This window comes from Elgaria multicarinata, chromosome 10, assembly GCF_023053635.1.
Source record: "Elgaria multicarinata webbii isolate HBS135686 ecotype San Diego chromosome 10, rElgMul1.1.pri, whole genome shotgun sequence".
Classification (NCBI taxonomy): Eukaryota; Metazoa; Chordata; class Lepidosauria; order Squamata; family Anguidae; genus Elgaria; species Elgaria multicarinata.
This window is the reverse complement of record NC_086180.1, coordinates 77644062-77667323: the sequence shown is the minus strand read 5'-3', so window position 1 is coordinate 77667323 and position 23262 is coordinate 77644062. Positions and strand designations below refer to the sequence as shown.

Here is a 23262-nt window from a genome sequence, read left to right as displayed (position 1 = left end):
CAAACTGGAGCAAAATGAATAAGAACACACACAAAAAAAGTCTCTGTACACCTAAACACAGGCGCAAGTCAAAGTACAATGATATGCCAGTAACATATACCCTGTAAACAAATCATTAAGAGATTAAGAGACACCTACAGTTAAAAGTAACCCAGTCAAAGTTTAGTTACTGCTCAAACAGGAAGTCTCTAGCTGTTAAATTTAACAAAATAACATTTAAAATTCTCTGTATCCCTTTATAAACATAGGTGCAGGCCAAAGTACAATGATATGCCTGTAAACAAATCAAGGACAAATTGTGGACTAAGTTGGTATCTATCTGCCTACATACACCATGGACAACTCTACATTGCCATGTGTAGCATGGGCTCATCAGCAAACTTCAAGAGTCAAGTCGCCCATGGACCAGAACAAGGATGTTACAGTGACCACCCTGGAATTTAAACCAAGAACACTGTGTTTCAATAAATGCAGTTAGTTAAGTTAAATCTTTGATTTGATTTTTCTCTGCAAACTGTGTTCACAGGTAACCAACTGGTTATTGTTGTTGTTTACATTTCTATACCACCCTATAGCGGAAGCTCTCTGGGCAGTTTACAGATTAAAAACTATTAAAATACATTATACCAAGTGCAACCTATTTACGTAAAATATATAAACAGACAGCGAACACACAGACAATATATATCTAAAACAATTTTAAACAATCAACCATAAGACAAATCCAGGACCTGGCTAAAAATTCATTATATGCTGTCAAATGCCTAAGAGAAGAGAAAGGTCTTAACCTAGCACTGAAAAGGTAACAATATTGGTGTGAAGAGGGTCTCATTGGGAAATTATTCCATAATTGTGGGGTGAACATCTAGAATGCCATCTCCCTTGCTGTCAACTTCTGAGCTTCCCTTGGAGGAGTCACCTGGAGGAGGGCCTTGGATGCTGAACGGAGAATACAGGTAGGTTCATATTGGGAGAGGGCCGGAGTTAGTCTTACGTGTTCAGACTTTCTTGTCCTTGTTATCAGTCTGTCCACTGCATTTTGCACAAACTGCAGCTTCTGAACTGTCTTCAAAGGCAGCCCCACATGGAGCGCATTGCAGTAATCTAACTTGGAGGTTACCAGAACATAGAGAACCAAAGCCAGCTTATCCCAGTCCAGATAGGGGCATAGTTGGACCATCCACCAAAGTTGGTAGAAGGCATTGGCAGCCTTATTCTAATGTTTGTCTAATCTCTTTTTAAAACCATCTCAGCTAGCAGCCATCACATTCCGTGGTTTCAGGAAAGCAAAATGTCTCCCCTTACTCAGCTTTTTTCTAAACTAAAGAGCCCCAAATATCGTTGCCTTTCCTCACAACAGAAGTGCCCCAGCTCCCTGATCATTTTCTGTACTTTTTCCTACAGCATCCTTTTATAGATGGGGTAAGCAGAATTTTTTTAAAAAAAAAAGTAGACCTGGAAGAGGTACAAAAAATAAAGGGGGGAATTATTATGTTTGACAAATAGTTTACTGAATAGTGTTTCACTGCTTTAAAAAGCGAACTACTGCACATTATTGGGTCAGATTTAATAAGACTAACACTACAGGTTTTGTGTAAACTGATTCAGCGGCAAAACGGAGAGGACACCTAAAAACTACAATGCTGATGGTAACTAAACAAACCACTGTTCCATGGTACAACATGCCCCACAACAGAACAGCTGCCAGAGTGGAAATCTCCAGAAAGTTACAGAACAAACCCAATTGGGGTGGACCAAACCCAGGTGCATTGAAGGACAAGAATCTGTAGTTTCAGAAGATCTCACTACAGCAATGAAGAGATTTATAATACCAAACAACTATTTTGGGAGGCGTGAAAAACACTACATCTGACGAGCTTCGGGTTATTTGGGAGACACCTAATACATATATCTAGTGCAGCAACAGGAAAGGCAAAACCATGAAGACCTGAGTTGACTCAGCATATTATATTATTAATTCAATTTATACCCCACCTATCTACAAAATACCCTATGCTAAAGTCCCCTAGAATAACAGATCTAGAAGACATAAATGATGGCCCAGTTCATACGCAACAGCAGTAAATCAACTGCCAATGTTGTGTTCCATCACGATTTTGAATGCGCAACTTCCATTTGGAGATTATTCTGTGACATGTGAACCCAGACACTATGGTTTAATTGTGGGTTAAACAACCCAAAGTTAACATACAATTTTTTAACCAATGGGCCAATGGGAGGTTGCATATTCAAAACCCCTCCAGGCACACGCTGCAGCAAACCATGAGTTAATTTGCCACCATTACATGTGAATGGGGCCACTGAGCCAGATCGGCTCAACTGTGACGTCCACGGCATAGTGATGTAACTAGCTAGTCCAGGAATCAACGCTGCACAGCAAACATATTTGTAGGCTGAGACACACCTATTTACTTTTAGTAGGCATGCAGCTGAAAATAATATAAACTGTCTGCCAAAACACTGCTCAGAGCCAGTGGACAAGATCAGCCACGTACAGGTAGTCAGCATGTGTATCAAATTAAGTTTTAACCTACAGCCGCTAGATAAGAATAACCTTGATCTTCAACTGAGGTGCTTCATGATTAAATTTGGCCAATGTTTTCTAATGTGTGGAAAACTTTTGCTGCAGCACCTAAAGTTACAGAATACAGAATACCTCTGGTTACCTTACCTCTAGGCATATCCCCAAGAATATTAGAAAATGTATTATCATGAAAAGTGGAAAATCTGAACCTTTCAGTCTAATCCTCAATAGGAATGGCATTTGTTAGTTTTTAACAGTAAAAGGAGCCCTGCCAACCAGGCCCACCCCAGGACAGGTCGCCCCTTGAAGTGGAAATCCGCCACGGCCCAGTCCCCCCTCCCCTTCCTCCATCACACAATCCCCTCCCCTGTGGCCTCTTCCCTCCTCCCTCACTCCCCTCCTCCCAGGCACGATCTGTGCACTTGCCTACCGCCAGGCAGCTTACTTTCCCTAGTGTGGACACGCACGCCCACATCGGCAGCTGCAAGGTCTTTCTGCCTTCAGGAGCCTGCGCATCCATCCAACAAGGCTCCTGAAGACAGAAAGACGTTACAGAGGCAGTGCGCTGGCCACACGGGCATGTGTGTCAACACCAGGGAAAATAAGCTGGCTGACGTAGCCATCAGGGTAGGGAGGCGCAGGGAGCAGGGAGCCTGTGGCATGTCGGTGAGCTTCTTAGGACTGCTGACTGCCTGCATAGCTGGCAAGAAGCGGCAGACCCTTTGGAGGGGGAGGGCGCCACTCTTCCCCTCCTCCTTCACCTGCTGCACCTGCTTCCTTCACCTGTTGGCCCTGCTGCCAACTTTCTATCACCCATAGTATCCCTCTCCCCAACCTTGGTGCAACGTTATCCATTTGTTGCATAGCTTGCTTCACGGTGTACCCAAGAAATGTTAATGCTGCTAATTATTTTTGAAACACATGTTTTTGGTTAACAAAAAAGTGACATTTTCATACACAGCCTTATGCAGTTATTTAAAATTTTATACCAGCTTCATAAACAACAATTCATCTGGTCTCCAGTGGCCAATAAGAAATGCCTTCACATAATTAGCTATGGAAGCTTTCCAAAGAATGATTTCCCCCTTCTTTTAAACCAGAAATGGTTCATCAATATATTGGATGAGGCAAACTAGTTTTTTTTTAATACACTGGAGTTCTTGCAGTCATTTTTCAGGCTGGTTTATACCCCACCTTTTAATCTATAAACTGGATTGTCAAGGAAGTATAAAAGGTTTAACCCACAATAAAACCCATAAAAGCTATTGAAGCATACAGCAAAACACACATCTAATGGGCAGAGATAAGATCCTGGAAACTCAAGAGGTTTTGAAAGTGGCACAAGATTTAGATATTCATGTCAGGAAAGAATAAATAGTAAGTCTCAGAAATGCTAAGGACCATAAGCTCTTTCAGTTATGTATGTTGCAATGGCTTGTGGCTGATGCAAATAAAAGTTATATTCTATAAGCCCCATCAGTTACAAACTGAGCTCTGCATAACATCATGATTGCACTCTATATATACACACACACACACCCCACACACTTGCTCAGGAGTACACCCTTCTGATCTCAGTGGGGCTTCCTCCCAAGCAAACATGTAAAAGACTTCAGCCTAATCACAGAGGCAATGCAAAAGTAAAATGCTGTATCTACACTATCATCTTATCCTTGTACTTTAACCTGAACAAGAGAGCTCTATTCAGCTTGTTTACTCAGACTTTTTCCTCTTTCAAGTTGCAGACTGTGGCCAAAACATGCCAGAATCCTCAGTCTAGCATCATACCAGAGCCACCTTTGCCTGATCTAGGATCCTCTCAGTTAGATTTATTTGCCACATACAATAACAATTAATCATTTTCATTCTAATGCCTTTCAGAAATCTTTCCATGTGTGAATGAATACACATCCCAAATGTTTATTTAAAGTAGAACAACTATTATAACTATAGTTAAAGCAAAGTAACTAGGTGCTATATCATCAGCAAACAATTCCCATTCAGACAAAACATGGGCCAAAAGTACAAAAAAAATAAAGATGTGCCTTTTTATTTTTTTAAAAAATGGAGGATGCAAAAGTCTACAAACACTTCCACAAGAAAACTACTCTCAATACTATTTAAAAGCAGTGGTTATCTACAAAACAGCACTTCTTGCTTTGACATTCTATAGTAGCCTTTAGGAGATAAAATATCTTTTAAGCCAAAATAAGTTTATGTACCAGTCACAACGCCTGCAGACCCACTTCTATATTCAGTGAACCAAACTTCCTTTTTTGTCTTCCTTTTACAAGATGGCCTAAATTTAAATAAGCATATCTAGTAGACCATAACCCCCATACACTAACAGCTTTGATGTTTAACCCTTTACCTGTCTCTGAAACATAAACAACAGGGCCCTTCTTTAAAACCTTATCAGGTTTTGAAGATTGTTTTCTATCTGGTGGCTTCTTCGATTTTTTCGCCAATTGCACCTCCTCTTCAGAATCTGCAGTTAAAACACAGTGGCATCATTTAATTCTTTTGTATCCCTACAGATATAAAAAAACACCCACCGTAGAGAAGACTGTTTCGGTGTGTTCCTTTTAGATTCTGACCAAGGCTTCCTTCTAATCTATGCTAGGAGCTTACATGAGTAAAAGCATGCTTATTTCAGGAGGATAAGTGTTACCCCCCCTCTTGTCAAAATCAACCAATGGTTCTCCATCAAATAGAAGGACCTGTCTGGGTATGGTATCCCCCCGCAACGCCTCCTTCCCCATTTGTTGCAAGGTCAGGGTGGAGAGAGCTTTCAGCATCTCTATCTGCCCTCGGCCGCACAACAAATGGGGGAGGAGGTGGCAGTGTGGAGAGATATCATTCCATCAGGAGATGAGATCGTTCCGCACCACCGTCTCCTTCCCTGGAGGAGCCATAGAAACAAAGAAGGGCGCAGCTATAGCAACCGTTGCTATAGATGTCCCCTTCCTTATTTCTATGCCCCTGCCAGAGAAGGAGATGGCAGCACAGAGCAATCTCATCTCCTGACAGAGCATGATATCGCTGTGTGACCCCTCTTCCTTCCCCAGTGGACGGATCTCCTCCCCTGTCAGTAGAGGAGACCCATCTGCATCTTCCTCTGCAGCTGCCAACGTAGCAAGACGGCAGCCCTGGAAGAAGATGTGCTATGGCCGCTACTGTAGCAACAAGCGAAGGATGGGTCTCCTCCCCTGTCAGAGGAGAACCATTCACCGCTTGTTGCTACGGCGGTGACCCCGGAGGAAGACTGCCGCTTCTTGCTATGGTGGTAGCCACAGCACATCGTCCTCCGGGCCTGCGGCCATAGCAAGAAGCGGCAGATGAGTCTCCTCTACTGACAGAGGAGATCCATCTGCCGCTTCTTGCTATGGTGGCAGCTCCGGAGGAAGGTGCATCATGGCTGCAGCAAGAAGGAGGCAGGGACCATTATCCTCCCCTAGACACTCCACAGCTGTCGCCACAGCAACAAGTGGCATCTTGCCCCCCTCCGCCCCACGGAATGGCGGCGCCCCAATAAGTTAAGTGGGAACTAGGACCACCATTCACTGGGGAGGGCAGAGAGTGGGGGGGGGGGAGAACTAGCCAGCCCTGCCCTTATAGCCTAGTCCACAGATGACTTATTAGCATGTCGCCAAAGCACGACATGCTAATAGTCATCCATGGAGTGGACTATAAAAACAGGGTTGGCTACTGTGGCGCCCAAACGCGCCCTCTGGCACACTGTTATGGAAATAATTCCTAAACATCCTGCTTCCCAGATGGGTAATAAATGCGGGAAAGGACTGATAGGTAAAGGCTACAGGATGTGACATTGCATACTCCCTGACTAAAAAAGAAAAAAGAAAAAGCCAAGGCACTAAGTTAAAAAGTAGCAAAAGCCAAGGCTCTAAATTGAAAAGACTCTGGCTGAGAGCGAGCACCAGGAAGTCCCCAATTCCAATGTCATCTCAGTTGCAGGCCCACTGCAGGTTTGGTTGCAGGCAGTGAGCAAGCATTGCCCCCAGTCAAATAAGCAGAAACACTTTGCAAACATTCACTTCTTTTCCCCCTTTTAGATCACATATAACTGTCCTGGGTAGGAGTGGGTGGGTAAGCTAGCAACTTTTGTGGATTTATTGATATGGACGCACAATTCCATGGGTCCCTACTGCAGTGCCCGCAGGGACAAAACTCTCCACCCCCTGCCCCCTTCAAAAAAACGTTTTTCATTTGAAAAACTTCAGGGAACCGCATTCTCCTTCCTGTTCCCTGATCAGCTGTTTGGCAGGCAGGAAGAAAAGGAAAAGAGTTGGTTCCTGGCCTCGTCCAAACTTCCACCCACACAGATCTTTCTCCTTAGATCTCTCTCTCTACTCCGCACCTCTAGCCTCACTATTTCGTTCTTTTCCTTGCTATCTTTCCCCCTTTCTAGTCCCTAAGTCTTTTTCACTCTCCCAATCATCTCGTTATCTCACTGTTTCTATCCACTCAGTCTCTAGTCTAGCAATTTCTTTGCCTTATAATTTCCCTTTCCCTCCCATCTTCTAGCCTCGCAATTTCTCCCCTGCACCTCTTTACTTCACTGCTTTGCCTCCTCCTAGCCCCTAGCTGTGTTCTTTCTCACTACTTCCCCTCCCTTCCAGTCCCTAGCTTTGCATCCTCTCTCCCTCACACCCCTCGCTTGCCATTTCTTTCTCCTCCAAGCCCCTAGCCTTGCTCTTGTTCTCTCCTTTCCCAGCTCCTTCTCTCATTCTTCACACACACACACACCCCCCAACTTCCCAGGTGGGGCTCTGAAGGCAGAGGAGGAGGACGTAGGATGCCAAGTTGGGAATCAAGCCACAGATCGCAGTAGGGAAAACTTTTCCTTTCAGAGCTGGGGACATCTCCTTTCCTTTGCGGCTGGGGAATGTGTGTGTGTGTGTACAGGATGAGTAAAGCAATCCTAGGCCTACTCAGAAGTAATTCCCACTGAGTTCCATGCAAACATGCATAGGACTGTTGTGCTTCTGTAGGGTCAAATATGTGGATTGGCTTTGGAGTCCAGAACCTTCCTCTGCTTGTTCTAGATTTCTTGAGTGAATTACTTGTCTTTTGACAAGCCATCCCCTGACAACTGCCATTATGTGACTAGCCACATCTTCTGTGGTGGTGCCCACAGCAGTTCCTCAAATTCCCAAATGTACCCATGGATCCAAAAAGTTCGGGACCACTGCACTATTCAGGGAGGGGAAGGAAAGGAGGATGGGGGGGCAGCCATAGAGATGCCCCCCAGTCTCCTCCCCTCCCTTCCCCCAGGAAAACCTCTTTTCCCTGTCAGTGTACTCTGTTTTCTGAGCATGGAGAGAGCCAGCACAGTTCTCTCCACACCACCTAAAAGGGGGAGGGGGAATCAGTTTCCTGGCTCTGAGGTCAGAGCCCTGTTTCTGACATCGGAGCCAGGGAACCAAAATATCCTATGTCCTCCAGATGATGTCTAGGAGACATAGGATTGCTCCCTAAAGTACTATATACAATGTTAAGGATTATTAAGATTGCTCACTTTTCAAATACCAGCAACAATACTTCCATCTTGCTTCTAAGCATTTTCATTTTCTCTATGACCAAACATTCTTTGTGCTACCTCCAGTAGCAAAGGCAGTTAAGCCTATGTACACCACTTGCTGGATGAGAGGGCGCTGTTGCACTCGTGTCCTGCTTTTGGGTTCCCGGTCAACAGCTGGTTAACCCAGCATGGCGCTTCTTACATTATTAGGTTCTGGAGAAGCCTGCCAATATTGTGTAAGCTTTTTCTAGAGTGAAACTCTAGCAGTTAAAGTCACCATACAGATGAAGGATAGCATCAGAAAAGCAGTCCTAAATGTTACCTGAATCATAGATTATCCTCTTTTTCTTGTTCACCTGTTTTTGTTTGGAATCCTCTTCACGAGATGAGTTCTTCACCTAGTTTTAATAGGAGAAGGCACACAAAAAACACTGTGTTTGCAAATGTGTTTGCCCAAAGAGGTTACTAGATTGATTAAGAAAGGGATAGATGGAAAGGGGGGAAACGGCTGCCTCCACTTCTGCTTTAGAGCAGGGATGAACAACCCGTGGGCTGTCGTTAGCCGCTTCCACTATGGCCCAGAGAGCCATGGGGATCCTGCCCTGAGTTTCCCTTATTAGCTTCAGCTAGGACTAGCAAGGAAAAGCCTGGAATTTCCCTTGTCAGTGCTAACAATAGAAAAAGAGAGACCAGAGATAATGGAAATATTTCCCTTGCCAGAATTAGCAAGGGAGACCCTTCCCTTATATCCCATCTCTCCTGAGATGGGAGGTAAAAGAACTATTTTCCTTGTTAAGGCTAACAAGGGAAAGCAGTGTCTGTGAGAGACAGAGAGTCTGCATGGTAGAAGAGTTTCTGTGTGTGTGTCTGTGTGTGTGCATGAGTGCATCAGTTGTCTGGCATCCTGGCAGACACCAGCTGCATCCCTCAGAGCCAAAAATGTTGTTCATCCCTGCTTTAGGTGATCCAGTGTAGTGCAGTTCCACTTCAAAAAACCCTAGGGCATACAGAATTAGGAGCATGATTCTTAGAATTCTGGAATAATTTCTTTGAATGGTAGGACGTTTCAGACAGCCTCTGTGGAGGCCACTGGGGAAGTTAGAAATAAAAGCACCAGCAAAGAAGAGATATAGATACAAACACGACTATCACTATTAAACTCTAAAAGCCATGTATCTGAGGAGCATACATTCACCTTGATTTCCTTCAGTTTTGACTTCTCGCCTGAAGTCCCATCCTTATTTTTAGGTTTCTCGATCTTCTTAGCAGTGTCACATTCATATTTCTTTCCAGGAGTTACAACCCCAAAGAATTTACGAATATCCTGATAAGTAAAACAGTTAAACACTTAAAAAGACAACATAGAATTTTATTATCTTTCCTTCAACAGAGCTTCAGAATACAAGTTTGGATCGCCATCTATGATTTTAAAAGAAAAGGCCAGATATTTTAACTCTATATTGAGATTTTATTTCATCTGTAAACACTATGTATGGCAAGCATATACTGAAAACACTAACTTCCTAGCATCTTTTTCTTCAATTCAGTAGAAACAATAGGCAACTTCAGCTTTATCACATACTGCAATGATATGCATATAATAGGCTGATACCCTGAATGTACTTACTGCAACCCCACAGAAATCCATGCAGTTTATTCAAAAGCAAGACTTTATGATACATAATTTCCCCCTTCTCTAAACACATTATCTGAAAGTAAATCCTACTAAAATCAATTACTTTTTCAAATAATATGTCTGGGGTATTATTCTATAGGATTCGAGAAATGAGGTGGTAAGATTGCTGAGTAACAAGAACTTTAAAATGTACATGTGATTTTAGCCTTACAGATGCTAATTAAGGAAGCGGAATTATAACTGAAGGCACCCTATTTAAATTTCTAACTGAATTTTTGTGGTTGAGTGTTATCACCCCATTACATACAGACTTCCATATACCAAGGAGAGGATAAATGTTGTGGCAGGGAGGTGAGGGAAGAAAGGGACCATTTCTAAATATTTATTTAGTTTCTAGCAGTGGGGAATGGTGGATGGAAGACTAAAACTGTGCTTCAGATAGAATGGTAAATGAGGCACACACAACACACATACAGGAAGACTGAATGGGATCGTAAATTTACCTTCTCACATGCCAATTAAAAAATCTCATAGAAGTGCATTTAAAACTGCATTTCTGTCTTTCACACATGCATGTCAACCATGGGAAAGAAGCTGATGAGCACTTTAAACAGCAAGTGTGAAATCCGTTTAAGAATGACACTCAGCAGTAATTACAACGTTGAATTTGTTGGAATCCCTAATTACCCATGGAATCCATGACTGCTTCAAACAACACTCCCCACTCACATAATTATTGTAAAGTATATCATAAAGATTATATATTTTAATAGTAATACTGCTAAGTAAGTGTTAACGACAGGGTTGCCGCCAGGCCTAACTGTTCAAAAACTTGTGAGTTACCTTTATATCTGTTGGGTCTTAAAATTTTAGCCCACAATCCTATACAAGTTTAGGCAGAAAAACATCCTACAACTCCCAGCATCTATCCAGTCATCAATGTGGGTGGGGAATGCTGGGAATTGTAGGACTTCTCCCCCCACCCCCCTTTTCAACATGCATAGGATTGCACTGTAAGAGCGCCCAACAGACTGCCTGCTTCATAACAGAAGACACAAGATTTATGAAGCCTTCACTTGGGATGTTCTAACATGCAAACCACAAAACACACATTTTCCTCTAAAATGTTATATCTACAACTTCATAATATGCACATTTACTCCGCAGTTTAATGCTCACTAAATTGAACAGGACTTACTCCTACATGTGAATATTTGCAATCCTAATCTTCTCCAGTTTTACAAGTGCAGGTTTCAAGCCTGTGTCCTTGTCCTATCCTTCTGAACCCAGGCTGGTGTCAGGCAATTACTGCTAATTGTGATTAGAAAAATGCCTCTAGAACAGGTAGTGGCAGAATACTACACAAATCAATTTTATCCAATGAAAGATAATGCCGAAACAGCATCAAACCTGCTTTTTCTAAACCTAGACCTAAACTCAATCTAAACTTAAAGGTACTTTTAATTATTTCTAGGCTTTTAAATCACAAAGAAGAGTGTTTATTTCCAAATTAAACTGATTAAATCTAATAAGAAACCTTTTCTTCTAAGGTTTCTAAAAAAATATATGAAACTAATCATGAAATTGGTAAGGCTGCTTCTCTCATCAGTTTAATCAGTTTAAGAAGAGTATAAACCAGAAAATGAAGTCACTAAAACATTTAACAAATATCTTAAAGGCAAAGTATTAAAGGATTGCTATAAGTGAAATTCAACTATTTCAATTTGTGAGGAAGATAATGGCTTAATGCTTTGCTTTTCAAGATACTTGTCTAAACTAAAGGCTCAAATTCCTAATCTGATCAAGGGAAGAAACCCAATCATCTCCAATTTACAGTGATGAATTTTCAGACTGCCTCTGTGGCTATGCCTTAAAACAGCAACATGATATGCAGGAATTAGCAGGTAGACCTTTTTAAGGCACAGAGATAAGCTGAAGACACTATTAAAGGTACACCTACAGAGGCTAGTGGAAATATTAGCAACCCAACTCAGCCTTTAAGGAGAATTGACTGTGGAGATATTAAAAGTTGCATTTTTCTCTTTAGATCAATGGGACACATTTATTCAGTATTGAAAACAAAAGAATAAGTCATATTAAACCACATAAGACAGAGATCTACCATGTAAAATACCCGGGACAGCAGGGACAGTCACCTAATTTAGTTCATACCTGCTCGTAATCGCTGTCCCCAGAGATGGCAGCCATCTTAACCACAACCATTGAAGGGGGAACCACAGAGAGACCACTGAGTGGTTTTTATGAGACAAGAAGGTGTGGCATGTGATTAATAGCTACACAGGAAATTTCCCTTTCTCTTCTTTCGTGAAACAAAACTCAGTAGGCATTTCTGCAAGATCCACTGAAATACCAGGTAATACATCTATCTAACTAGATGGTTATTAATACACAATTCTAGAATACTTGCAAGGAAGCTTCACACACAAAATATTTTTTAAAATGTTAGCTTGACTGAGGTACATACATTAATATAGACCGTTTCAAAACTAGGAAGTAGTTTGTAGAAGGTATGTTATTTTCTTATTGGCAGTTTTACTTTCAGGAGTTACTAATTAACTAGCTTTTTCTTCCCACTATTCCCAGAAAACCGATGCCTGATATTTACTTTTGATGTTTAGAACAAACTACATTAAATTTTCTGTATTGCATGAGACGTTTAAATAATAGTTAAGTGTAGTTGGTGGGTAACTCTACTGGGACCCACTTATGGCAGTTCATTTATTCATGAACCTTTCTGAATAGTGGGGCGGGGCAAACTTTTGTCACAAAAATAGTGTTAAAAATGTGATTTAAATGTTAAGTCAAAATAATCCAGGCAAAAATGTGTTCAATCCCAGGATGTACAAACAGGAAAATCTCAAAAACAATTACTATCTATGTCTGTAATCCAATTTTCAGAATATATTCCATGACTAATGGGTCTTAGCAAGGCTATATTTAAGCAACTAAGCTTTCAAAGCGAGTCATATAATAAGAGCCTAGCATTTAAGCACATAGTTTCATTTATTTTTTACAAACTCCAAAAAAAGGAAGATTAGCCATTTTACAAAAAATATTCACTTATTGAACTTCTATCCCACTTTTACCTGGGGCTCCCAATAATTTCCTATTCAACCTTCTGCAGCACCATACCTGTTTAACTTCAGGTTCAGTTTACTGGGCCAAAACATGTGTATTTTTCTGGGTGTATCTAGGTTTCTCTGGCACTGGCACATGTAAAAACTGATTGTTTATATGCAGTTTTCTACATGGAGGCAATATTCATCTAGGAAATTCATCTTGTATGAAAGAGCCCAACAATATTCTCCATGTGACATATCCTGTCTTATACTCGGGGATAAATGACCATGGCAAAAATAACATGCAACCTTTGCCATCCATAGAACAGACCGAGGTGAGGGATGTAGAATCACAGAAGCATAGGGTAGGAAGGGGCTTTTATATTTGCCTAGTACAGGGGTTGGGAACTGGGGTTTTTTTTGGGGGGGGCTGCTGCTGATGCATGAAACCCCCAGCAAGCCCTATGCAGGCTGGATGTCAAAGGAGGGGGCCACACACCCTGACATGATTCAATTCCTGGCCAAAGCCCCATGCTTCAGCTGGGGGCATAGCTGTGCTGTGCGTTGGCTTTCCCCAGCCAGGGAAAGACCATGCACAACAAAGCCACCAAACCAAGGCAGCAGCTGGAGGAGTGTTCTTCTAACAGGCACCTTGGTCAGAGCCCAGCTTGTAGATTGTTTGGACTATCCCATAGCCCCTCACCATTGGCTATGTTGGCTATGGCTGATGAGAGTTGTAGGCCGAAACACTTGGGAGTAACCCACCCACCCCCATCTAGAAGATGTGGCAGTATCCAAAGGCAACTGAGACACATCATGCAGAAAATATCTGGACCCATTTTGTTGCCACATTATATTTTTCAGTGTGCACCAAAGGTATCAAGCATACACATAAAATGTGATGCATGGACATGGGCAAATGAATATTTGCAAAGAGGTGCATCATACAGGTACATCTGCAGGAGAGCTCGATCCAAAGGGAGAGGCGGGTAAGAAATAAATAAATATATTATTATTATTATTATTATTATTATTATTATTATTATTATTATTATTATTATTATTTGTCTGTGGCTCCCCTTTGAGCCTACCTGGGTTTGTTAGCTGTTGAAAAGAGCTGTGTCAACGATTCAGGGGCTAAAGTGTTTGCTTTGGCATCCTGAACTTTTGCAGGAAGACAACAGCCTGTTTTCTGTCACAATTCTAAGGCCTTTTGAACTTTGGGGGATTTGACTGATACTATTATAACATTCAGGTATGATTAAGGGCTGGGAAATGCGAGGAGGAGGAAGGAGTGAGGATGAAGAATGCAGAGGCTGTGTGTGTGCATTCTCCATCCTCACTCCTTCCTCCTCCTCGCGTTTCCCAGCCCTTAATCATACCTGAATATTATAAAACTATATTAGTTTTATAATATTCAGGTATGAATATTATACATATTCATTCGGGGGCAGGCAGGAAAGTATAAGGCCTAGGCATGGATGGGAAAAAGTTATTTTGCAGGCACGCTCATTCCTCCAGCCCAGGTCCTACAGATCACCCCCCACATCCTATTCCCACCTCCTCTTCAAGTTTCATGTCCTCACTGAGTTTGGGGAGGGGGGGAGGCGAGGAGAGTAAACTAAGGTGCCTGCTCGTCCCCCGACCCTTCCTCGCGAGTTTCCCCTAAAAAGCCCCAGACAGGTCTCCCCATGCCCCACCCGGCGGGTGCCCGCCTGCCTGCCTGCCCGCGCTCACCATGCTCGTGCTGCTACAGCCGGAAAGCCTCCCAGGACGTCGGTTTATGCCGTTGGTGGAGGCGGCTCAACGGATTCGAGCTCCATCTCCCTATTAACTTCGCGCCAACAACAAACGCGGGGCCCAGGGCGCCGACGCGCGCGCGGTGATTCCGTCACCGAGGGGCGGGCCGAAGAGGAGGAGAACCAGGCTGCCTGAGAGTGGGCCGCGAGCCGTTCTCACGTTCAGTGGCTCGCAGCATCGACACGCGTGTGCGCTGCAGCCGAGATAGATCCGCGCTGCTGCTTCTTGGAGCTGAATTTCTAGAGACCTGGGGTGGGGTGGGGAATGCACAGCTCTCGTACACAGCTCACTCACCTATTTATTTATATTTATTTATTACATTTATATACCGCCCCATAGCTGAAGCTCTCTGGGCGGTTTACAAAAGTTAAAACCAGTGAACATTAAAAAGTATACAAAATTTAAAACCAAAAACATAAAAACAACGGTATCCATTTAAAAACAAGAGTTCTGGGTTCCGTTAAAAACAAACAAACTTAGCTTTGTTAAATGCCTGGGAGAAGAGAAAAGTCTTGACCTGGCGCCGAAAAGGTAATAGTGTTGGCCAGGTAGCCTCTCTTACAGAGCTCCATCCTCTGAAGGGTTTGACAAGGAAATCTGGAAATACCCCAATGAAACCTCCCATCTCTTATTGTTTACGTATTTCTACATTTTACATAAACGGAGCTATTCTACTTAATGCCGTATATTGTGACAACTGTGTCCAGTGTATGTAACTCCTTGTACAAGACCCTCTCCAAGGCTAGTTGGAAAGTGTCTCTAGCCAGCTGCGAGCCACTTCCCATGCACCAGGTGAGCTGTTCTCCTAGGTACGTAGTAAAATAAAGAGCCTCTGCATCTGGACCGGTTTTTGGAGTCATTCCTTCCCTACTGGGTTTGGGGAAATTTCCCTAAGAGGATGATCCGTCCAATTGCAGTTTAAAGATAAAGAACGGTAAGAACTGTTGCATGGACAGCAGACTGGACAGGCAGGCACACAGGCCACTAGGTCACAGTCATTACAGCATACTGAGATGTACTGTATTAAAATTATAATAATTCTATATTTGCGTCTCAACATATAAATTAGCAGACCCAAATGTTATGCAAATAAGTGTCCTCTTTTTGTTTTGGTAAGTTCATGAGAAGAGCCATGCTGGGTCAGACCAAGGGTACGTCTAGTCCAGCAGTCTGTTCACACTTGCCAACCAACTTCCTGTGGGAAACTGTTGTTTTATAGTTCGAAAGGTTTTAATTTTTGTGAGCTGTCCAGAGAGCTTCGGCTATTGAGTGGTATAGAAATACAATAAATAAATAAACCCACACACAGGACACCAGTGCGACAGCACCCTCCAACCCATGTTCCCCAGCAGTTGGTGTACATAGGCATACTGCCTTTGATACTGGAGGTAGCATATAGACATCAGGACTAGTAACTATTGATATCCTTCTCGTCCATGAATTTGTCTAACCCCATTAACTTTATGCTGTGTGAAGGAGAACTTTTATCTGTCCTGAATCTTCCATGGGATGACCCTGGGTTCTAACATTATGGTGACACATTTCCTCTTTGTGTGTGTGATTTGTAAGTGGCCACCCTACTGACAGCAGTTTGAAATGATTTCTAGAGAGTAGCAATGTCAGTCTGTTCCAGCAAAAGAACAAAGAATCTTGTGCACCTCAAAGATTTTCTGGCATAAACTCAGGCCATAGTCCACAAAAGTGTGTGCTAGAATAAATGTGTTCATCTTTAAGATGAACAAGACTCTGAACAGTTTGAAAGTAGAGTGATAGAGATCAGTTTTTCACTCTCTCTCCTAATAATAGAACCCAGGTCATCCAATGAAACTAAATAGTGGGAGATTCAGAATAGACAAAGAGGAGATGGATTTATTCACACAACACATGGGATTTGCTACCCCAAGATATGGTGACAGCCACTAACTTAAAACAGCATTAAACGGGGACTTGACAAATTCATGTTCAATAAGGTTATCAATGGCTTCTGGGCATGGTAGTGAAATGCTAGCTCCAGAATCCGAGGCAGCGTGCCTCTGAATGTCAGTTGCTGAGGAACAACAATAGAAGAAGGCTATTGTCATAAAGTCCTACTTGTGGTCTTCCCAGAGGAATCTGGTTGGCCACTGCAGGGCAGGGGGTGGGGGAAGGTCTTTGGACTGGTTCAGGAGGGCTTTTCTTATGTACTTGAGGCACCCTAAAAGAAAATTTCAGGACAGTGATTTAACAGACAGGCAGAAAAAAACAAATGGTGCCTAGTAAATTGGAGCATATCTCAGACATAGAAAACATTTTCAGTGCCACAACTCCTCTTACTTAATAAAAGGAACAATTCAACAACAAAGCATTTACTTACTTCATTTATATCCTACTTTTCCTCTAAGAAGCTTTCGCATTTTATCCTTGCAGCAACACTGAGGTAGGTTAGGCTGGGAGGTAGTGACTCGCCCAGGTTCAACCAGTGAGTTTCATGGCTGAACAGGGGATCTGAACACTGAGCATTACCCCAAGCTTGGCAGTATAATAATGTATTATAATGTTGATTATTTCGTTTTAAACTGTTTTCCTGTACCTGTTTCGGGCATTCCCTTCCCTCCCATTTGGTTTTATCTTGAGATTTTATTAGAATGTATGCCTTGTGGCAAAGAATTGCTGTTTTATTCTTGTTTTGTTCAGTGCCATGAACAAAGCAAGTTAATTTCCTGTACTGTCATTATTTATGCTACTTAAGTCAGCAGGTGGTGATTCCTTGACTGTTTCTGATGGTGGCATGCTTGATGACTTTTCCTTTAATTGGCCCTCTTGATTATCTCCTTCTGCACCAATAATGTGTCTTTCCTTCTCCTCAAAGGTGTTAGGCTTAGAACCCCCTCAGAACTACTTTTTGAGAGTGTTGCTAGACTTATCTAAAGAAGTTAGAAACCTGTGTATTGAATATAGAGAGCCAAATAGACACAAGAATAATATGCTATTGGTTTAAGGTACAACAGATGGATAATACTAGGCTACCCAAAAAAATGTTTGATAGAATTATTTAATGGATTACCGATTAAAAACTGGGTACATCATGCTGCTCAACTTATCATCAAATATGGTTTTTCACTGACTGAGGCTTGAAGGCTTCCCACCAGAAAAACACCATCAAGAGAACTATAAGGGAGGTTGTTACTCAAAAGGACCTAACCTCTGCTTATATATCCCCATGTGTACCATTATATTTTAAATTCAAAGAAGCTTGTGAATGTGCTGATTATTTTAACAACTTAACATTTGTACAGCTTCGGAAAGCTTTCACAGAGTTAAGGCTAAATATGATGGATACTGCCTATAGAGATGGGAGACACAGGGACATCCCAATAAATGAGAGTACTTGAATTTTTGGTCACCCTGAGCCAGAGGATCTTGTGCATTATATTTTGAATTGTCCACTAAACAATGACCCAAGGGAACGATTTGTGACATGACACCCTTAATTGAAAACTGTTCTTGCCAGAGGCCAGAGGAAGTGATTTTTTACCTCCTAGTGGATATGGATAAATATGTGACTTGGCGTGTAGCTCTGTTTGCTACAGCTGCCAAAAAGATCAGAAAGAAATACATAACAGACATAGCCATCAATTGTAAAGATGATTGCATTTGACCATATCTGATTTACATCATATTTATTTATTATTTATTTATTTAATTATTGCATTTTTATACTGACCAATAGCCGGAGCTCTCTGGGCGGTTCACAAAAATTAAAAACATTCAATGTATAAAACAACAGTATAAAACCATAATATAACATACAATATAAAAGCTCAACCAGATAAAAACAGCAGCAATGCAAAATTACAAATTTAAAACACCAGTTAAAAATTATTTATAGACTGTTAAAATGCTGGGAGAATAAAAAGGTCTTCACCTGGCGTCTAAAGGCATATAATGTAGATGCCAAGCGAACCTCCTTAGGGAGCTCATTCCACAGCCGGGTGCCACAGCAGAGAAGGCCACTTATTGATCACCTATGACACACTATTTTATACTATTTTATAATTTTAAATTTTGTATATCATGTGTTATATGCATTATGTCTATATGCATTATGTTTAACTTCTGTAAATTCTTTGTCTTTCCATATATGCTGGTGATTGTACTGTTGTTGTTGTTTGTTTGTTTTATGCAAAGGCAATGGCCAAAAGCAGTAAACTTGACTGACTGATACAGCAACAAAACTAGAAGGTTCCTCAACAACCAACTCAACAATGTTTGAAAAATATGGGAAGTAAAGATCATGAACATTTTTACCTGGCAAATCCAGCAAACTAAGAATCCTGCTGAAAAAACAATACCATAACAGTCTTTTTTGTTGTTTATTCGTTCAGTCGTTTCCGACTCTTCGTGACTTCATGGACCAGCCCACGCCAGAGCTTTCTGTCGGCTGTCGCCACCCCCAGCTTCCCCAAGGTCAAGTCTGTCACCTCCAGAATATCATCCATCCATCTTGCCCTTGGTCGGCCCCTCTTCCTTTTGCCTTCCACTTTCCCTAGCATCAGCCTCTTCTCCAGGGTATCCTGTCTTCTCATTATGTGGCCAAAGTACTTCAGTTTTGCCTTTAATACCATTCCCTCAAGTGAGCAGTCTGGCTTTATTTCCTGGAGTATGGACTGGTTTGATCTTCTTGCAGTCCACGGCACTCTCAGAATTTTCCTCCAACACCACAGTTCAAAAGCATCTATCTTCCTTCGCTCAGCCTTCCTTATGGTCCAGCTCTCGCAGCCATAGGTTACTACGGGGAATACCATTGCTTTAACTATGCGGACCTTTGTTGTCAGTGTGGTGTCTCTGCTCTTAACTATTTTATCAAGATTTGTCATTGCTCTCCTCCCAAGAAGTAAACGTCTTCTGATTTCCTGGCTGCAGTCAGCGTCTGCAGTAATCTTTGCACCCAGAAATACAAAGTCTGTCACTGCCTCCACGTTTTCTCCCTCTATTTGCCAGTTATCAATCAAGCTAGTTGCCATAATCTTGGTTTTTTTGAGGTTTAACTGCAACCCGGCTTTTGCACTTTCTTCTTTCACCTTTGTCATAAGGCTCTAGTTCCCCTTCATCTCATATGTAGTGTTCTTGCCAACTGCTAGTTATCTTCCTGCCGAATATAAAAGTGTCCGTTTAATCTGAGATTGGGTAAATGTATTACTTGTTTATTCCTCTTTCTTCTTTATGAGTTCTTCAATATCCATTATTTCCCTTTCTCTTATTTAGTTTTGTTTATCACCTCTCTGAGTTTAGTGGCTAGTTTTATGTATATATTTGGTTGTTCTCACATTAAATCTATATTTATTGCTTACATTTTTATGTGCAAAAGCTAATTTATATTGTGCTTAAAAAAACAGAAAAAAGGAGAGAAGGCACAAAGGGGAACAGGAAGTTTAACAATATGACATTTGCTACCTTTGATCATGTTTGCATGTTGCCATCAATGTAAATGACACTTACAGAATAACAAACTCCAATGGATTTCCACTCTACGTTATATATTTATTTTTACATTTATATCCTATCTTTTCTCCAAGGAGCTTGTGCTAGTCCTCACAACCACCCTGGGGAGGTAGGATAGGCTGAGAGGCAGTGACTACTTCAACATTATCCAGTGAACATTGTGTTATGTCCACTTGCTGACATTATTTATTCAAATTATATAGCTCATGCATTGCTCCTGATTGGGATTCTATCATGTTGTATGAATGGCTCTTTATTTGTGCTATTAATATCCCACTCTCTGGGGGGGGGAATTCAAGCATGCTTCTAGTAATTATATATTTTTTTAAATGCTAACCATCTGAAGCTCTATATGTATGCCTGGGCTTACTTAACTCTGATGGTCTTTGTGGGTGTGTGGGTGTGAGAGAGAGAGCTATCTTTGTTCAGTTATTCTTTGAATATATTTATAACAATCGGCTAGATTGTTAGGAACATTCAGATGAGCCTCCTTTAGTGCCAGGTGTTCTGCTTTCTTTCAAATTCCTTCCACGTCCACAGTTCTCTGACAGCAGAATATACGTAATGGGCTTGCAGAAAAGAACAATAAGAAGGAGGTATTAAAGCATTTATTAACCTTAATTCACAGAAATTACAGCTGCATCACATAAATTAGATTATTTGCCTACGGGCATTTGGGAAATGGAACTAAATTTGCATCTGTTGCATCTGTCTTTTTTTCCTCTTTTGATGACATCTGTAGAGCTGCAGATGATGCAAACATATCAAATAAACAGCAAGGACACCATAATATTTTTTTTACGAGCAGATAATATATATGAACATATAAGAATTGTAGTTTAATCTATCTAAAAATGGGTAGGAGTAATGTTAGTAGGATTAAGTTTGGATACAACCCTTTCCTTTTTCTTCTGAAAAATATAAGATTATACAGTAGTTATCTTGTTGTCTAAGTGAGAAAATGAAATTAAAATAATCCCAAATATTTTTAAACACATATTTATTTTAATTCTATTCTCTGCTCTTCAGCCAAAATTAGCTACCAAAGGGGCTTACAGAAAATTAAAATCCATCCTTAAACTAGTAATTAATGGATCAGACTAGAAACTGAAATATTCAGAAACATTTTCTGGAACTCATTAAATTGGACGAAGCTAACATTCTGATACATTGATATTAATAACAAGCAAATGCTGAACACTGTGTAGAAAAGCAGCTGTGGGATTAATCAGTAGATTTCAGACCTAATCCAATCTCATTTACCAACTTCCTCTTTCCTAATTAATGCAAATTATTTAAAGTATTAGCCTCATTTGCAACACAAACAAACGAAATCACATAGATTTAATCTGATTCAGTCTTTAATCTGAAAGGAGACAAAGAGATACTAAAAATGCTTAATGGTGTTTTCTAGATGAGCCATTAAAACACAGGGCTTGACTTATTTCCCTCAAGGATTTGTGAAAGACTTGACAGAGTTTGGAACTAGCTCAGTAGTTGAGCACATATGTTGCATGAAGAAGGTTCCAGGTATTCCCTAGCACCTGTCGTTTGTTTAAAAGGACCAGGTAAGACATCTGCCTGAGAATATGGAGAGATGCTGCCATTCAGGGTAGACAAAGTTGGGGCAGATAATCCAATAGTTAGACCTCGTATAAGGCAGCATTTGATGTTCCTCTCTGTTGAGTCACTGACCCTGTTCAGATAACATGCTAAGCATTTTCAGCTAAACATTATGTCTTAGTATGTCATGTGAACCATTCCTAACCATCGTGGCTACATAACCATGTTTTAAACACACTCACTAACCATTTGCAGCAAATGGGCTAACAGCCTCACCATGTCTTAGCGTGTTGTCTGAACAGGTCCATTCTTTCTTCAATTGCTAATCCAGAGGATAAAGAATTTTTCTATCTTGAGCAGTTTTAGAAGCATGATATTTATTATCTATTTATTATTTTAAGTTATAGCAAGCCCTTCACCTCATAGTCTGAGGTGCTGAGTTTGGTTCCCATGAGTAGTACCCAGTGCTGCTGTGGCACTAACAGAAATGAATAATAGCACAATGGGGAGCTAGCACTTGCTAGTGCAACCATAAACTAGCCCAAATTACCACTTCCAGGACAGGGCAAGTCAGCAGAGCATGTAAAAGGGAACTTCACTGATTTGTTCCATTCTGGAAGTTCTAATTTGGGCTAGTTTTCATCGTCACAGTAATTGCTAGCTCCCTGTTGCACTAGCATCCCTTTCTGCTAATGCAAAGCAGTGGTGGACTGCCAGGTTTTGATACTGCTGCCCCACAGCTAACTGCCATGATTGAACAGTCATGTCCAATAGAAACCAAGTGGGCAAGGCAATAACTTTGTGCACATATCAGAAGTCCCTGCTGGCCATATTTGAGAAACCATAATTTACAGTGGTGGTTTTCAAATGAAGGTTTTTATTGTGCACTCTTGCTTCCACAGTCATAGTTAGGGTGACCTTATGGAAAGGAGGACAGGGCTCCTGTATCTTTAACAGTTGTAGAGAAAAGGGAATTTCAGCAGGTGTCATTCGTATGCATGCAGCACCTGGTAAAATTCCCTCTTCATCACAATAGTTAAAGCGGCAAGGATCCCTGCCCTCTTGTATAGCTCCTGCAAATTTAACTGTTGAGATGAAGAGGGAATTTCATCAGCAGCTGCATGCATACAAATGACACCTGCTGAAATTCCCTTTTCTATACCATTGTTAAAGATACAGGAGCCCTGTCCTCCTTTCCATATGGTCACCCTAGTCACAGTAGTCTGCGGATCCTTTACACAACATCATCTTCCAGAGCTTCTCCCATGCTTTGCAACCATTATCATGATTTTTTCCTTACAGAGCTGTCTAGTATTTTTTTCTCAAATACCACAGTGGGTACTGGAAACCATTCCTATTGGCCGTTGCTCTTAATAATTCCAGATTATTTGGTAGGCAGTGACAGTTTGTTCTTTATTTGGATAATTGTGTCAAAAAGGCCATTCTTCTCTATTGCCATTAACTGTAATCAAATCAGCAACTGGCATCTTCTGATAGCCAGCTACTATGACTGCTGTTTCAGACATTCAGAACCACTATAAATTGATTGAGAAGCACTAACTTCTTTCTTTTCTGCAACAACGGAAGACCCCCTTTAGGTCTGCGCGTGACTATA

At 41.4% G+C, this 23262-nt stretch overlaps 1 protein-coding gene across 2 annotated transcripts in view; it reads right to left on the bottom strand.

Annotated features, from left to right (window-relative positions):
• RFC1 (replication factor C subunit 1) overlaps positions 1–14631 on the bottom strand; it is a 55088-nt gene extending 40457 nt beyond the window's left edge. For both annotated transcript variants that reach the window (XM_063135253.1, XM_063135255.1), the window contains exons 1-4: positions 14541–14631; positions 9283–9411; positions 8410–8485; positions 4917–5033 (exon numbers count right to left, since the gene is read on the bottom strand). In XM_063135253.1, the coding sequence (XP_062991323.1) occupies positions 4917–5033; positions 8410–8485; positions 9283–9411; positions 14541–14543 (325 nt within the window). In that variant the 5' untranslated portion in view covers positions 14544–14631. The remainder of the gene's footprint in view (positions 1–4916; positions 5034–8409; positions 8486–9282; positions 9412–14540) is intronic.
• Positions 14632–23262: the final 8631 nt, after the last annotated feature.